The 18,287-nt window shown below is 40.6% G+C and overlaps 1 protein-coding gene across 1 annotated transcript in view; it reads right to left on the bottom strand.

The window, feature by feature from the left end:
* LOC140740727 (Fanconi anemia group A protein-like) overlaps nucleotides 1-18,287 on the bottom strand; it is a 116,863-nt gene that overhangs the window by 50,169 nt on the left and 48,407 nt on the right. Inside the window, exons 15-21 of the mRNA XM_073070208.1 lie at nucleotides 14,927-15,060; nucleotides 11,937-12,047; nucleotides 10,906-11,001; nucleotides 10,603-10,662; nucleotides 8,774-8,862; nucleotides 6,889-6,949; nucleotides 6,699-6,748 (exon numbers count right to left, since the gene is read on the bottom strand). Of these exons, the coding sequence (XP_072926309.1) occupies nucleotides 6,699-6,748; nucleotides 6,889-6,949; nucleotides 8,774-8,862; nucleotides 10,603-10,662; nucleotides 10,906-11,001; nucleotides 11,937-12,047; nucleotides 14,927-15,060 (601 nt within the window). The remainder of the gene's footprint in view (nucleotides 1-6,698; nucleotides 6,749-6,888; nucleotides 6,950-8,773; nucleotides 8,863-10,602; nucleotides 10,663-10,905; nucleotides 11,002-11,936; nucleotides 12,048-14,926; nucleotides 15,061-18,287) is intronic.

The raw sequence follows: 18,287 nt of genomic DNA, 5'->3' as shown, positions 1-18,287 counted from the left end.
CACTTTGTAGAAATCTATTTATACTTTGACACGCCTATAAAAGGAATTCATCCCCCCCGGAGGTTTTCATGTTTTATTGTTTTACAACATTGAATCACAGTGGCTTTAATTTGACTTTTTTTGACACTGATCAACAGAAAGACTCTTTCGTGTCAAAGTGAAAACGGATCTCTACAAAGTGATCTAAATTAATTATATGAAACACAAAATAATTAACACACACACACACACACCCACCCCTGTAGATAGGGTGCTTAAAACTTTTCCACAGTAATGTATTTGTCAATGTGGAGTGAAGAGTGAGTTTGTAAATCTAGTGGGAGCAAAAATCATTGGGAATGGCGAGGTTGGAGCGCTGTGGGAAGGGTGTGGAACAGGTGGCACAGGAGGAGTGCCAGGGGCGTGGGTGCGGCAGTTGCAGACACACCCAGCCCTGAGACACCAGGCAACATCATTTGATTCCAGACAACTGGTTTATTGATCATTATAGAATGTCTCTTCAGTGTTTCCCGCTCCCTCCCCTCTTCCTTCCCCTTTTCCCAACCATGATTCCCCTCTCCATGCCCCCTTCCCACTCTCATCCACAATAGGGACCCAGATCAGAATCAGGTTTATCATCATTCACATATGTCATGAAATTTGTTTGTTTTTTTGTGTGGCAGCAGTACAGAGCAATACATAAAATTACTATATTAAAGTCTTAGATACCCTTGCTATTTTTATGTGCCAGAGACTTTTGCACAGTCCTCTATGTATTTCTATCAAGGTGAATTCAGCTCTGCAAATTCTATTTTAAACACACATTATAGCAGTTATGAAAGTAAAATAACTCCCACAGTCAAAAAGCTTCCTTCCTCATTGTACACTTCATGTAATTCAATGCAAGCAGCTGACTCTCACTAACTCAGGTGTTCTATTTATGTAGTATATACAATGCTTCCATCACCTTATACTTGTTATAATTTCCCTTTCAAACTCTGCTGAAAAACCCCAAAGTGCATGAGGCATACATACCATGAATGGAGTACTAAAACTGGAAGGGTTAGATAAGTATGAAACTTTCTTTACATTTATATGTTTTCTTCTCAGGCAATCACTTGGAGTCAAGAATAAATTGTTTCCGTTTTAGCTCCCAGAAGCAGAATGAGAAATTACTCCCAGACCCCAGCTACCTACCCTCTTCAGTGCTGCTCCCTGATTGCCAATCACCCGCTTCAGCCAACCTTCCCTCCAGCCCCAGAGCCAGAAGGCACATCACTTGAAGCCTGCGGCCAAGCCTACACACTCTCCACTGAACCTTTTCTAAAATAACAGAGAAACCAACAACCTGCACCTGATGGTGACCTCTGATGCAATTTCCCAGTCGATGGAGATTTCAGTTTGCAGAAGTAACAACTCACTTGTGCGTCACCATCTCATACAAACTCTATAACTGTCCATGAAACTGAGCGCGAGAGATTCCATTTGGAAGCAATCCCTTCAGCCCACCGAATCTATGCCGAGCACCAAATTTAAACTAATCTTATACATATTTTATTCTCCCCACATTCTACCTGGTCATTTGAATCCATGGGGGACAAGTAACAGTAAATAAGGTCTAGCCTAGCTAATGACACCCTCTTACTTAAAGCTGTCTTGGTTGGATTTGCACTCATATTTTCAGATCATTTATCCTGACCGATGGATTCTGGTCCACTAATTAACCATTCTCCCATTAACTACTGAAAACAAAGACACTCAGCCATCTTTCCTGGAGACTCCTTTATTATTTATTCATTCCTTAGATGAGATCATTTACCAAATATGAAATTTCACCACACTTCTATTAATGACAAAAGTAAACCTGCCATCTCATACTGACTTACATGGACAGATTTGTACTTTGTAGTCAAACCACAATAAAAAAAAATAAGGAAGGAAGGCAAAAGACAGTAAATTATAGGTCAGTTAGCCTGAGTTAGCCTGTGGTTGGGAAGATTATTAAAGATGAGATTTCAGGATACTTGGAGGCATGCAATAAAAATAAGCTAAAGTCAGCATGGTTTCCTTAAGGGGTAATCTTAAATCCTGACAAATCTTGAAATTCTCTGGAGCTCTCTGAGGAAATAACAGGTAGGATAGACAAAGGAAAGTTGGTTGTTTACTTGGGATTTCAAAAGGTCTTTGACCATATGCCACACATGAGGCTGGTAAACAAGGTAAGAGCCTGCTGTATAACAGGTAAGATCCTACGATGGATAGAGGTTTGATGACTGGCAGGAGGCATGGAGTGGGAATAAAGGGGGCCTTTTTTGATTAACTGCCAGTGACTAGTGGTATTCCGCAGTAGTCAGTGTAGGAACGCTTCTTTTTAGGTTGTATGTGGATGATTTGGATGACAGAATTGATGGTTTTGTGGCCATGTTTGCAGACAGACAATACAAACATAGGTGGAGGGGCAGGTAGTGCTGAGGAAATAGGGAGTCTACAGAAGGACTTAGACAATTAGGAGAATGGGCAAACAAGTGGCAGATGGAATGTAGTATAGAAAAGTACATAGTCATGCACTTTGGTGGAAGGAATAAAGGCTTAAACTATTTTCTAAATAAGGAATAAAATCAGAAATCAAAGGTGCAAAGAGACTTGGGAGTCTTCGTGCAGGATTTCCTAAAGATTAATTTGCAGGTTGGGTCAGTAGTAAGAAGGCTAATGCAATATTAGCATTTATTTCAATAGAATATTAAAGCAAGAATGCTATACTGAGGACTTGTAAGGGATTGGTCAGATCACACTTGGAGTATTGGAGTAACTTTTTCAATTCCTTCGTCTCCACTGCATCTATTTCCAGAATGAGTCCTTTTTTTCCTGTCCTTTTTTCTCCACCATTGATTCAGCCCTCACTGTTCTCTATCATCTTCTCTATTTCCTGGATATCCCTCCTCGCCCAACTTCCCGCTGCCTTAACAGGGATAGAGTTCCTATTATCCTCACTTACCATCCCATGAGCCTGCATCTAAAAACATCAGTCTCCACAACTTCCTCCATCTTCATCAAACACATCCTTACCTCCCCTCCCCACTCTTCCTTGAGGATCACTGACTTGACTATTCATCGCACCCCACTAATCCCCCTTCTGACAGAAATGCCAATTCACCTCCTCCCTCACCTTCTTCCAGGATGCCCACCAATCCTTCCAGGTAAGCAACACATCACCTGCAGTTCTGTTGGGGGCGTCTATTGAATCCCATGCTCCCAATGCGACTCGTCTACATTGATGAGACCCGGCATCAATTGCAGAACCACTTTGTGAAACACCTCCACTCCATCTGCAAAAAGCAGTATTTCCTGGTGGCCAACCATTTTCACTCTTATCCACAATCCCAATCCGACATGTCAGTCCACAGCCTCTTCTTCTGCCACTATCAGGCACTCTCAGGGTGGAGGAGCGACTTGTGAACTATTCCCAGAAGTTTCTGGGAATAGTTCACAAGGCGCAGGATTGTTAAGTCCTACAGAGGAAGAAGTTCTCAAATGGCAGAGGTAGGCAACCATGGCTGACAAAGGAAGTTAGGAACTGCATAAAAGCCAAGTAAAGGGCATGTAAGGTAGCAAAAGTGAGTGGGAAGTTGGATGATTGGGAAACTTTTGAAATCCAACAAAAGGCAACTAAAAAAGCTATAAGAAGGGAAAAGATTAAATATGAGGGCAATAATAGCCGATAATATAAAGCAGGATACCAAAAGTTTTTTCAGTTATATAAAGAGTAGAAGGGAGGTGAGAGTTGATATTGGACCACTGGAAAATGATGCTGGTGAGGTAGTAGTGGGGGACAAAGAAATGACAGATGAACTTAATGGGTACTTTGCATCTGTCTTCACTGTGGAAGACACTAACAGTGTGCCAGGGGTCCGTGAGTCAGGGAGCAAGAGTGAGTGCCATTGCTATTACAAAGGAAAAGGTACGAGGCAAACTCAAAGGTCTTAAGTCACCTGGACCAGATGGACTACATCCCAGAGTCCCGCAAGACATTGCTGAAGAGATAATGAATGCATTGGTCACGATCTTTGAAGAATCACTTGATTCTGGCATGGTTCTGGAGGACTGATAGATTGCAAGTGACACTCCACTCTTTCAGAAGGGAAGAAGGAAATTAAGAGTCCAGTTAGCCTAACCTCAGTGGTTGGAAAAGTGTTGAAGTCTATCATTAAAGATGAGGTCTCAGGGTACTTACAAACTAATGATATGATAAATCAAAGTCAGCGTGGTTTATGTAATGAGAAATCTTGCCTGACAAACCTGTTAGAGCTCTTCGAGGCAGTAACAAGTAGGGTGGACAAAGGAGAGGCAGTGGATGTCACTTACTTGCATTATCAGAAGTCATCTGATAAGGTGCCGCACATGAGGCTGCTGAGTATAAAATCCTATAGTGTTACAGAAAAGATAGTGGAACGTATAGAGGAATGGCTAACACGCAGGAGGCAGCGAGTGGGAATAAAAGGGTTGGCTGCCAGTGACTAGCAGTGTTCTTCAGAGGTCAGTATTGAGACCACTACTTTTCACATTGTTAGTCAATGATTTGGATAATCGATGGCTTTGTAGCAAAGTTTGCAGATGTTACGAAGATGGGTAGAGGGATAGGTAGTGCTGAGGAAGCAATGCAATTGCAGCAGGACTTAGACAAATTGGAAGAATGGATAAAGAAGTGGCAGATGGAATATAGTGTTGGGAAAAGTAGATAATGCATTTTGGCAAAAGGAACAATAATGCAGACTATTATCTAAATGGGGAGAAGGTTCAAACATCCGAGGTGCATCCGAGACTTGAGAGTCCTCGTGCATGGCTCCCAGAAGGTTAATTTACAAGCTGAGTCTGTGGTAAAGAAGGCAAATGCAATGTTGGCATTTATTTCAAGGGAATAGAACATAAAACCAAGGAGATAATGCTGAGCCTTTATAAGATACTAGTCAGGCTGCATTTGGAGTATCGTCAACAAGTTTTGGGCTCCATATCTCCGATAGAATGTGTTGTCATTGGCGAGAGTCCAGAGAAGGTTCACAAGGATGATTCCAGGAATGATAGGGTTAACATATGAAGAGTGTTTGGCAGCTTTGGGCCTGTACTCACTGGAATTTAAAAGAATGAGGGGGGATTTCAATGAGAATTTGTGTAGTAGTGTGTAGGCCTCCATTAGTCTCGATAGACCATGGATTTGCACCTTGGAAAGTTTCCAAGTTTCTCAATTTTTTAATTGAAGACCGGCAGTTGCCCAATCCTCTCCATGCCACCAATGTTGTCCAAGGGAAGGGCATTAGGACCCATATGGCTTGGCACCGGTGTTGTCGCAGAGCAATGTGTGGTTAAGTGCCTTGCTCAAGGACACACGCGCAGCCTCAGCCAAGGCTCGAACTAGCGACCTTCAGATAACTAGACAAACACCTTAACCACTTGGCCACATGCCAACCCGTGAAACGTACCAAATGCTGAAAGAACTAGATATGGTGGATATGATGAGGATGCTTCCTATGGTGGGGGTACCCAAAACTGGAGGCCACAACCTCAAAATGGAGGGGTGACCTTTTAGAACAGAGGTAAGGAGTAATTTTTTTTAGCAAAAAGTAGTGGATCTGTGGAATGCTCTCCTGCAGACTGCAGTGAAGGCCAAGTCCGTGGGTATACTGAAAGCAGAAGTTGATAGTTTCATGATCGGTCAGGGCATCAAAGGATATGGCGAGAAGGCAGGTGAATGGAGTTGAGTGGGATCTGGGATCAACCATGATGGAAAGGTGGAGCAGACTCAATGGGCTGAATGGCCTAATTCTGCTCCTATGTCCTATGGTGTTAACATCTTGTATTCCATCTAGGAACACTCCAACCTGATGGCATGAACATTGATTTCTCCCTCCAGTAATTTTTTTCTTCTTCCCTATTCTTCTATTCCCCCTCTGGTTTCCTACCTCTTCTTCTCACTTGCCTATCACCTATCCCTGATGCTCCTCTTTCTTCACTTTCTCCCATGGTTCACTCTCCTCTCCTATCAGATTCTTCCTTCTCCATTCCTTTACTTTTCCAACTATCACCTCCCAGCTTCTTACTACATGTCCCCTCCTGCATCCACTTGCCCTCAGCTATCACCTTCCTTCATTCTTCCCCTCCCCACACCTTTTTATTCCGGAATCTCCCCCTTCCTTTCCAGTCCTGAGAAAAGATCTCCGTGGTCATGGAATGGATGTTTCCTATTGTGGGGGAGTCTAGGATCAGAGGGCACAGCCTCAGAATAAAAGACCTTTTAGAACAGAGATGAGGAGGGATTTCTTCAGCCAAAGGGTGGTGGATCTGTGCAACTCATTGCCACAGAAGGCTGTGGAAGCCAAGTCATTGGGTATATTTAAAGTGGAGGTTGATAGGTTCTTGATTAGTAAAGGAGTCAAAGGTCATGGGGAGAAGACAGGAAAATGAGGTTGAGAGGGATAATAAATTAGCCGTGATAGTGTGGCAGAGCAGACTCGATGGGCTGAATGGCCTGATTCTGCTCCTATGTCTTCTGGCCATATCTGCTCAGCAATGAAAACTGTACTCATGCCCCACTATCTATTGGAGACTATGAATGTTGTAATGGAGGCCTAAGAATGTAAGTGTTTCTTTCTTAGTAATTGCGTTGCTCCTTTGAACATTCCAATCTAGATAATCACATCATTTAATGGCTTAGAGTAGTAACTTACTTCCTCAAGGAATCAATAAAGGCCATACGTGAATCCAGTGACTCCGGCAGCTACAAATAATGGCAGAAGTCAGTGATGTTAAAATCAAACACTCCACATATCATGCAGAAATTTCACGATTCAATTAATTTTTGGTCAAAATTAATTCTGTTTATCACAGTTCAATCTCAAAAATGCAAGAAATACAAACCACTCGAGGGGCAAGCAGTGCTGGCAAAAATCGTGTCAGATAATAAGGTCTTCGGAAAATGCTGCAAAACAAAGATAAAAGTAGTCCAGCTTGGGTTTTTAAAAATCAGAAATTTAACAGCAGTTATTTTGTTTTTCTACAGTTAATCTATTTTCAATGATCAACAATAAAATAGTCTATGTAAGCGATAGATGTTGAGGCCCTTGTTAAGGAGGAGAAGGTATGTAATAGGTATAGGTAGCAAGAAACAAATAAGACACTTAAGATCAGTGTGGTCATCTAAAAATGGAGCTGATTGCGAAGGGGAGACCTTAAATGGATTTTTTTTGCATTCACTCAGGAGACAGACACAGAGTCTATAGAACTGAGGCAAAACAACAGTGAGGTCATGGACCACATATGGATTACAGAAGAGGAGGTGCTTGCTGTGTTAAAGCAAGTCAGGGTGGAGAAGTCCCAAGGGCCTGACCTTGTGAGAGGCTAGCGCAGAAATTGCAGGGACCTTGGCAGAGTTATTTAAAATATCCTGAGCCGTAGGCGAGGTGCCAGAGGACTGAAGGATAGCTAATGCTGTGTTCTGTTGTTCAAGACAGGCTCTAACAATAAGCCGGGAAATTAAAGGCCAGTGAGCCTGACATCAGTGGTGGGTAAATTATTGGAAGGTATTCTGAGGGACCAGCTTTTTAAGTATTCACAAGGCCTCATTATGGATAGTCAACATGGCTTTGTGTGTCGTAGATTATGCCTAAACAATCCGATAAAGAATTTTTCAAAGAGGTTAACAGGAAAGTTAATGAAGGAAAGGCAGAATATTTTGTCTACATGGACTTCAAGGCTTTAGACAAAGTCCTGTATGGTGTCTGTACTGAGTCTGTTGTTGTTTGTCATCTATATCAATGATTTATCTGGATGATAAGATGGCAAATCTAATTTGTGGATGGTACCAAGATCAGGAGCATAGTGGACAGCAAGGAAGAGCTAACTTATATTTTATTTTATTAAATTAGGGAATAAAAAAGCTGTTAGAAATTTAGAGTGGATAATGAATTGGTGTGAAATCTCCACTAATTCCCCCTGGAGAAGTACAGACACTCAGACGATTCCTTCTGGTTAAAGGAGAACCCTGTCCACCACTGCAGTACCTGACTATTGGATTACCTCTGAAATGGCTTATGGTTCATTAGTAAATTATTAATTTATCCATTATTAAGGATCCGCACCATTTGGGACATATCCTCTTCTTGTTACCGCCAGTAGAGAGGAGGTACAAAAGCCTAAAGACCCACACCCAACAATTCAGAAACAGCTTCTTTCCCTCCGCCATCAGATTTCTGAACTCTCCATGAACGTCACCTCATCGTTCCTTTTTATTCGCACTATTTATTTATTTTTGTAAGTTCTGTATCCCTGCACTGTGTTCAGTCTTTGCTGAAGATTCTCTGGCTACAATAGCTATGAATTCAGGAGAGACCTTGGCAACTGTAAACTGCAGAAGGATTACATATTGTGGTCATGGAATACGCTATTGGTAACTTTTGCTAGAACTTTCTTTTGCATTATCACAGGGATAGTTGTGCAAGAGGTGAGAGAAGTAAATCACAGAATTTGTGCAGCTTTTTAGTGGCGGGAGGTTGGACAGTGCTAGATGAGTCATTAAAAAGATTAAGGGCAGGTAGCCTAAGAGACGGAGAACTTAGTTTGTTTTCATTAACATATGGGCCAGGCAGGGAAATTGGGTGGTTAACTTTTAATTGAGATTGAGTTCTACTGAAGTGAAAGGTGTTTGAAAATTACTTTCCTTATACCTTCTTGCAGCAAGTGAGCAACACTGTACAGTCAATTCCTCCATTTGGACCTCATCACCTGAACACTAAGCATACTGTACCTTGCCTCCATTACGCTAGCTGGGATTCTTCCCGTGTTTTCAAATATTAGTATAGCTTTTTCAACATCCTGCAGAGCTTGACACTGAGGCTAAAGAAAGATTTAAGCAAAATTAATCAAAGCACAAAGCAGAATATATTCTTTCTGATGGACAGTTATTATGTAAATAACATATAAATTTATTTGGTGTAACAAGCCAGTTTTCCCCGTGTGAGTGAATTTATTTTCATATGTGTAAAATTTGTCAGAGGGATTGATTTTAAGAGCAGGGAGGTAATGCTGCAACTGTCAGGGTACTGGTGAGACCTCACCTGGAGTTTTGTGTGCAGTTCTAGTTTGAGGAAAGACATACTAGCTTTGGAGGTGATGCAGAGGAGATTCACCAGGTTGATTTTGAAGATGAGGGGGATACAAGGAGAGATCAAGTCACTTGCACTATACTCGGTGGAATTCAGAAGGTTGAGAGGTGATCGTAAAAGTATACAATATTATGAAAGGGACAGATAAGATAGAGGCAGGGAAGTTGTTTCCACTGGTGAAACTAGGCCTACGGGACAACTTCAAGACATGGGAACACAGACTTAGGACAGAGAGGAAGAGAAACTACTTTTCCCAGAGTGGTGAATCTTTGTACATCTCTGCCCATGGAAGCAGTAAAGGCACACTGTTAGAAAGATTTGTTTTCCATAGCAGGGGAATTAAGGGTTATGGGGAAAATGCAGGTAGGAGAAACTGAATCAATGACCAGACCAGCCATGTGCTCTTTGAAACTGTGATAAAATTATTACTAAATTACTTCATTTAGTAATCAACTCAAGATTATTAGACATGGCATTGCTTATTTGACAGAATTATACACAGAGTTTAATGAGATCAATCTTCAACGGCAAAGAAATGATGTGAATCTCATCAGACATATCAGCTGTCTCCATATTTCTGTCTAAGTTAACCCTATTAAGTACAACATTGGCCACCACGACCTTTTTCAATTTCTGAGCACCTCTTGAGTTAGAAGAGAAAGAAAGAATACCAGATGATGATCTTCATGTATACTGGGCCCAACTGGGTGAGCTACATAAAGACATGTCAGAGAGATTTCAGGATCTTCTCTCAATCCAGATTCCAGACTGGGTAATAAATCCATCCTGAACACCTGTAATGAGGAATTCACAGGAAGGATGGAGGAAAATCTGACCCTGCTACAAAATGACATTGAACTGCAGCCAACATTCAAAAAACTTGTATGAAGACTTTTGGTTGCAGAAATAAATTTCTGAATACTATTTTGGATGGTGGAAAAAGGTCAAGATGTTTTTTATTGCCTTTCCAGTGCAGTTGCGCAACTTCTTTCATAGCAACAAAACAAACTAAAAATTACTGAACATGGAGATCTGAGACTCCTGATTGACATTCAGCCTGATGTTGAGAAGCTGATATCACTGCACCAAGCCCATCCATCTCACTGAAAGGTGAAAATGCAATGAAGTAGTGAATAGTTGAACTACTAACACATGCTCTAAAATTGTTGATGAAAATGCTTTTTACTGTAATTAAATCAATAAATAATTTTATTTGCAGCTTTAAATAGATTTGAGTAACTTCTGCAAATGTTTGAAACTGCCTTGAATTTGCAATTCTTATTTTCTCTCACTGTGCATCGTAAATCAAAATTCTTTATACTTTTATGTGATGGCTGGAAAGGGAGAGGAGTTTGCTGGGTACTGGTCTGAGAATCAAGGGGGTTTGAGAACCACTGTGAGACACAATAATACACAGCCAGCTCTTTGATTTAATAGTGATAAATCTGTATCTGTCTTTTCCTGTGCTGACCTTAGGGGGACAGTGTGCTGTTGACAGATCCTCATACAGCCCAATATCCTCAATTGACACCTAGAAACAGAGATGCACAGAAATCAGATAGAATAAAGTTCAGATGTATCATTCAGTAATATTTTTTAAATAGTTGATATTAATTATGTGTACCAACAATTTTGACATTAACACTTTTCATAATTTAAAGGGGAAAAGCTTAAGTTTTAACCACATTCAGCAGGGTTACTTTACATGTGAAACAAGAATAATTGCTCTTAAGTCCTGTTATGGACTCAGAAAGGACTTGGCTTCGTCACCAACCTGGAGATCTGCTAGTCTCGTTTTAGCCAGTGAGATGTACTCGAGAAGTAGAGCTCGATACTTTGATGGGACATATGGGGGGTGCAAAATATGAACCTGTGTGAGAGAGAGAGAGAGAGGAGAGAACAGCAGTGAGACACAGAGTGCAGGGTCAGCACGGGAGATGGGAGTGGGGATTCAGCAAAAGAGGCAGTGGGGCACAGAAGGGAAAGGGGGGAAAGGACATGGGGGGGTGGGCAAAAGGAGAAGGGGAGGTTCGGGAGTAGGGGTGGTGGAGTGGCAGAAGGGGATATAATCCCATTGACAAACACAGACTGATTAACAAAGTAGTACATCAGAACTGACCTATTTCTGCTTATCATTTTGGCTCAGTTTTCTGTTGCTGTAACAACAGCTCGACCTACTGAGCATGTCTCATCTCCTTGGTATCATACTCAAAGCAGCACTGTGGGCTTGTAACTATCAGTTCATTTGGGTTTACCATATTAGCGACAGTCCCTCTGCTCTACCCATCAGCCCACTCCTTCTCTGCTTTAGAAACCTGACTTGTTTCTTCTCCTCTTTCTCAGCTCCGTGACTGGAGCCAGGACCTGACATTTTAAAATTTCTCTTTTAACAGAACCTGCCTGACCTGCTGAGTGTTTCTAGCATTTTCTTCTTCCTAAAGAACTAATCAAAAACAGACTATTCAGCCAATTTGGAGAGAGAAACAAAGTCGATGCTTCAGGTTAAAGATCATTGAAATGAAACGGAAGAACAGGAGGGAGGCAGATCCTTGCCATGACAGGCGTTCTCTTTGTCACCTCCCCCTCCCCTCTCTGCAACCTACACAAGAATGCTCACTTTACCAGTTCTGATGCAGTGTCCCAGGACAAAAAGTTCACTGTTTCTCTCTACTGGTGCTGCTTGACTTCAGTATTACCGGTTTTCATTTTGGATTTCCAGCATGTGTAGAGTGTCCCAAAGAACTCAGCAGCACTGATACATCAAACCTTGGGCTGCCTGCAGCCATCATCAGTAAGTTTGCTTACCTTTAAGTATTGTGCTGATTCAAATGGCACCAGGTCAGTCAGAAATTTCAGCAGAAAAATTAGAGCCTTCTTACTATTACCATGGTAACCATTCGCAGACCCAAAGGAATTCTATTGAAAGGAAAATTTTTGGGATTAAGGCCATTTTATCAGAAGGTTATCAGTTTCTGACTAAAGCAGTGTTATAAAATCCTCAAGGAGCAACCTCATTTTCCAGTCTGATACTTCTTACGTCCTCTGCACTCTTCCATAAGCTATGAAAAACTTAACTGACAATTAACAAATATGCTTGCTCAAAAAGTACACAAATTAATAGAGGGGTTCATTTGTGCCATTATATACCAGTGTTAATCACTGCTATGGTCAACTAGCCGTCATCATTCATATTTTAACACAACTGTAAAATGCCAAAGGTAATTTGAATGTTTAAAGTTCAAAAGGAAATATTGCACATTCTGTCTGATGTAATCGTCTGTAAAAGTATGTTGTCAAAACTGGATTATGAACAGCTTATGTATTCCTGTATGGAACTCAAAACATTGTTTTTATTTACTTAAAGATGAGGATGTAACCGAGCATTAGTAGCACTTTACTCCCCACAGCATAATTTTATTAATACAAATGTCTTACTGTCCTACAGAACCTATGCCCCTTAGCATTCTAGATATTCTTGTGGTCTTTAGCCAGAGGGTGGTGAATTTGTGGAATTCATTACCACAGGCAGCTGTGGAGGCCAGGTCGTTGGGTATACTTCAGGCAGAGCTTAACAGGTTCTTGATTGGACATGGCATCAAAGGTTACAGGGAGAAGGCCGGGGAGTGGGGCTGACGAGGAGAAAAAAGGATCAGCCATGACAGACTCGACAGGCTAAATGGCCAAATTCTGCTCCTATGTCGTATGGTCTTAACAACGGACATCAATAAAAGATATCTCTGGCAGTCTTCAAGTATTACGTTTGTCAAGTTGAAGACTTACACATCGAATCAACACAAACCATGCATGAGGTTAGATTGCGGAAGTCTGGGGATGATGGAGGTGAGAGAAACAGCCAGGGTTCCTGCTGACAGATATTTAGTGAAATAATACTTGAATAAACCTCATCAGGGAATGAGTACAGTACAGGAATTGACTTGTCTCAGATACTCTCCCCAGGTATAGCCACCTATCAGTAACTTCCAACTTTAATCTTTGCAAATAACCAAAAGCATTTAGTGCCCCCATTAAAAGGTCCACAAGTCAATTTATTTATATTTTTTAAATATACAAGACGGCCCTAATGACATAGATCTTTACTGCCTCTTTATTCACCATTCCCTGTCACCGACTTACTCTGCGATACATTTACCATTCACATCTGCATGCAGCAACTGCAGCTAAAACTGTGTGTCATAAACTGCTTTACCTTTATATAATACAGAAGACTAGAGGAATAATCTTAGAATGAAACTCCGGCTGCAGGATAAAGGGAGCTGGGTGATCCAAATCAGCATTGTACTGCACAGAAGAGCTTTACAGCATAACAACAAAGAGCTAATTCCCCATCTAAGAACATTTGAAGAATTTAATTTATATCATACTGTTTCTACGTTCTTTCCCAGATGGAACCTAACTGGAATAATTAAATTGGAAGCTTCAAATATCTAATTGAGTCCCAGTGGGATCCCTGTCCTTCCACATTCAGTGTGGGGGTAGAGATACATTAAACCAGGGAAAGTGAAGAAAACCATTATACCAGGTGGAAAATTCTAGTTTAGGATTAAAAATAACATTTCATCCATCATAATATAATACAAATACACATCACTCTGAACATCTGCTGAGAATGGAGAGGAATACAAAGAGAACAACAGCACAATCACTTTGCTAAAGTAATTGATAAAACTTTGCTGTAACAATGTCAGACGCAGTTTTCCAATTAGGGCAAGATGAATACTACTGCTTACAGTAAATCAGAAGGTTAAAAGCTGTTTAATCTGGCATTTGTTTATCTGTTATGATTCTTTAGTATAGCCAACTGTCCACTAATTGCCTATGTTTGAATAATATAATGACAGACACTATAGAAATCACGTAACCTTTGGTGCTTTTTAAGACCACAGCTTTCAAGTGCAGCCAATTACATCTCTTCATTCCACTTCAGCAAGGGAACCCAGACAAGCAATTCCTTACTTAGACTATTAGTAGATAAAGACCAAATAGCAATTTTAAAATTTCTCTTTGAAATCTATTCTTTGAACAAATGATAAGAAAGAATTGTCCATTCAATGCATTCAGATTCAAAACCTTATCTGAACACAAGGTCCAGACCTTAAATCCCAAATAGTTATTTATGCCCTACTTGGGAAGCTTTAAATGAGATCTGGAGCAGCACAAAGGTTGCTGGAACAGATTGTCCAGGTTTGCTTTTCCAGGGCCAATTGAATAATGAGAGATAACGAAGAAATAGGACACATTTGTCTTAAATCGACATGAGCACATGCAAAATCTCGGGTCAGTCCTCAATCGTCTTACCCAACAAAGCTAATCTGCTTTTCCAAAGTACTCCTTTCTCACTTTGTCCTTTAACTTTTCATAGAAACATACAAGTTGTAACATCAATAATAACTTCAGAAGTTTCCAGTTCACATGAGTAAGATAACATTGTTAATATAGTTTTAAAATGTTAAAAAAAATGGGCAGAATTGATTTAGAATCAGCTGCAGAAGAAAGTCAGAGATACAAGGTAATTAATAGAAGGATCAGAGGAGAGTTAATTTTCCTCACTATGAAGAGGGTGTCTGAATCTCTCTGCATAGGCTGTAGAAGCTGATCGCCTCCTCAGGTTTAAATAATACTTGGAAAGCCATGGAATTGGACAATTCTTTCTCAACTAGCTTCCTTCTGTGTTATACTGTGAATCAATTATTGTCTTTATACTGTAGGTAAAGGGTTTGTACTTTTCCTTTAAAACAAGGCACATGCTATTGTTTTGTCTAAACATCCAGCCTCACCTTGAACCATTCTGAATAGCTGATAAAAACTGCTGGTCCTTCCAATGCAGCCTGTCGTACAAGTAGGAATGCAGTGATTATGCTCTCCAATTCATAATTCTCAAAGGAATTAAGCAGTAGGCTAGCCAGCAGTTCTGGGAAAAGATGAAAGATTTAGTCCTCAGTAAAAAATTTGACCTGCTGAAATTAAGAGTGATCCACAATGATTAAAGTACTTGTCTTCTGCTGCTGAAAGATCCTGAACCTTTCAGTTGTCACTGAATGTACGCCTCAGGATCTATCCTGGGACTTCAGATGCTTTGAGAGAATCTCAGCTTTTATTTAAAACTACATTTTCATCTCACATGGTATACAGTACTAAGGTAGCCTCTTTACCATACAACATACAGAAAGATGCAAAACAAATACTTATTCTCTGATGAAACCAGGACTGGAATGCAAATTAGAAGGTGGTATTTTTGAAGGCAGAGCTACATTCATTTGCTTAGAGGAGACAGCTGGGCAATTGACTTCAAAATGGTGAAGCAAAGCCTCTGAACTTTGAGGCTCAGAGAACAGAGATAGGCACTTTACCCTGTGGTTTGCTGATCATAATCTGACATCCTTGGATTAAAGCACTAAATGGCAGGAAATCAATAAATGGCAAAAGCATATAGCTGATTGCGGACACATGTCTCTGATTACAGTCAAATCAATACAGCCCAATATTTTCTAAGATAAAATAGAATTTGATCCTCCACAACAAGGTTACCTCATCTGATACACTGACAGCCCAATTCCAGAGGAATTAAATTAACTGTTTATAGCATGTCAAAAGTTAATTAGCATGTATTTCAACATTTGTGCATTAACAGTACAGAAGTCAATAGAAATCCTGCATTAATTGTTCCCTCCACTGCTTAAGTTAAACTTCTTTACGTTTGATCAACAAGAATTAATAGGAAAGCTATGAAGAATGCAGGTGTTATTGGATGGAGTGGAATACAGGTCTCCACAGTATTTACAACAGAGAACTACAGGGGAAAATATTTTTACTAATTTACCATAAGCATCATCCCAAGAGATCAGTTAATTGTTTATTAGAGCTTGTAATCCCAATTCCCCAGTACACTGGATGCAAAGTTTAATACTGCAGCTATATCTTTTTTAAAAAGTGGTACATTTTCACTATATACTTTTAATTCTCTTATTTGGTGCTGTTACCTCTTTGACCGTTACTAGGAACAGACTGATGGACTTCGACCACATTCTTTGCCTATATTTTCCTTAATCACTTACTTATTTTCAAGGATTTCTTGCCTGTCACCAACTGCCTTTCCTCAGAGCAACTTGCCAGGTTATTTCAAGAGCATTTACAAGTCAACCACATGAGCAAGTCTGGAGTTACATAGGACAGATGAAAGCAACACAGATTTTCTCCCCTGCTGGATACCAGTAAATCAGATGGTTGTGGTCATATTTTTATTTTTTAAAATCTGAATTCAATTTTCACATCTGACATGGCAGGACTTCAACCTGGATCACTGAATTATCAGTCTTGGCCTCCATTGCCCAGCAATCCAGGCCACTTTTAATCAAAAGAAACAATATGAGACAAACACTTTATGAGACAGTATCACATGATGTGCATAATCAGAATCAGGTATAATATCTCTGGCAACTGTTGTGAAATTTGCTAACTTAGTGGCAGCAGTACAATGAAAAACATGGTAATATAGAAAGATTAAGTAAATTAATTATAGTATATGTATATTAAATAGTTAGATTAAAAAGAGTGCAAAGACAGAAGTAATAGATATTTTTTAAAAAGTGAGATAGTGTTCATGAGTTCAATGTCCATTTAGAAATTGTGTGGCGTAGGGGAAGAAACTGTTCCTGAATCACTGAGTGTGTGTCTTTAGGCTTCTGGACCTCCCTCCTGGCAGCAACAATGAGAGAGGGCACATACTAGGTGATGGGGGTCCTTAATAATGGATGCCACCTTTCCGAGACACCGCTCCTTGAAGAGGTCTTAGATGCTACAAAGGCTAGTACCCAAGATGGAACTGACTAATTTTACAACATTATGCATCTTCTTTGATTCCTTTGCAGTAGCCCATACCAGACAGTGATGCAACCTGTCAGAATGCTCTCCACAGTATAGCTGTAGAAGTTTTTCAAATGTCTTAGTTGACAAACCAAATCTACTCAAACTCCTAATGAAATATAGCCATTGTCTTGCCTTCTTTATAGCTGCATTGATATGTTGAGACCAAATTAGATACTCAGAGATCTTGATACACAGGAACTTGAAATTGCTCTCTCTCCGCTCCTAATCCCTCTACCAGGATTGGTTCATGTTCCCTTGTCCTACCTTTCTGAAGCCCACAATCAGCTCTTTCATATTGACATTGAGTGCAAGATCGTTGCTATTACACCACTCAACTAGCTGGTACATCTTGCTTCTGTATGCCCTCTCATCTCCATCTGAGATCCTACCAACAATGGTTGTATCATCAGCAAATTTCTAGATGGTATTTGAACTATACCTACCCACACAGTCATGGGTATATAGACAATAGACAATAGGTGCAGAAGTAGACCATTCGGCCCTTCGAGCCTGCACCGCCATTTTGAGATCATGGCTGATCAATTCCTATCAATACCCAGTTCCTGCCTTGTCCCCATATCCTTTGATTCCCCTATCCATAAGATACCTATCTAGCTCCTTCTTGAAAGCATCCATAGAATTGGCCTCCACTACCTTCCGAGGCAGTGCATTCCAGACCCCCACAACTCTCTGGGAGAAGAAGTTTCTCCTTAACTCTGTCCTAAATGACCTACCCCTTATTCTCAAACCATGCCCTCTGGTACTGGACTCGCCCAGCATCTGGAACATATTTCCTGCCTCTATCTTGTCCAATCCCTTAATAATCTTATATGTTGCAATCAGATCCCCTCTCAATCTCCGTAATTCCAGCGTGTACAAGCCCAGTCTCTCTAACCTCTCTGCGTAAGACAGTCCAGACATCCCAGGAATTAACCTCGTGAATCTACGCTGCACTTCTTCTACAGCCAGGATGTCCTTCCTTAACCCTGGAGACCAAAACTGTACACAATACTCCAGGTGTGGTCTCACCAGGGCTCTGTACAAATGCAAGAGGATTTCCTTGCTCTTGTACTCAATTCCCTTTGTAATAAAGGCCAACATTCCATTAGCCTTCTTCTCTGCCTGCTGCACTTGCTCATTCACCTTCAGTGACTGATGAACAAGGACTCCGAGATCTCTTTGTATTACTCCCTTACCTAACTCTATACCGTTCAGATAATAATCTGCCTTCCTGTTCTTACTCCCAAAGTGGATAACCTCACACTTATTCAC

Source organism: Hemitrygon akajei, chromosome 17, assembly GCF_048418815.1.
Source record: "Hemitrygon akajei chromosome 17, sHemAka1.3, whole genome shotgun sequence".
Classification (NCBI taxonomy): domain Eukaryota; kingdom Metazoa; phylum Chordata; class Chondrichthyes; order Myliobatiformes; family Dasyatidae; genus Hemitrygon; species Hemitrygon akajei.
The sequence above is the reverse complement of the archived record's forward strand: the minus strand, read 5'-3'. Positions and strand labels throughout refer to the sequence as shown.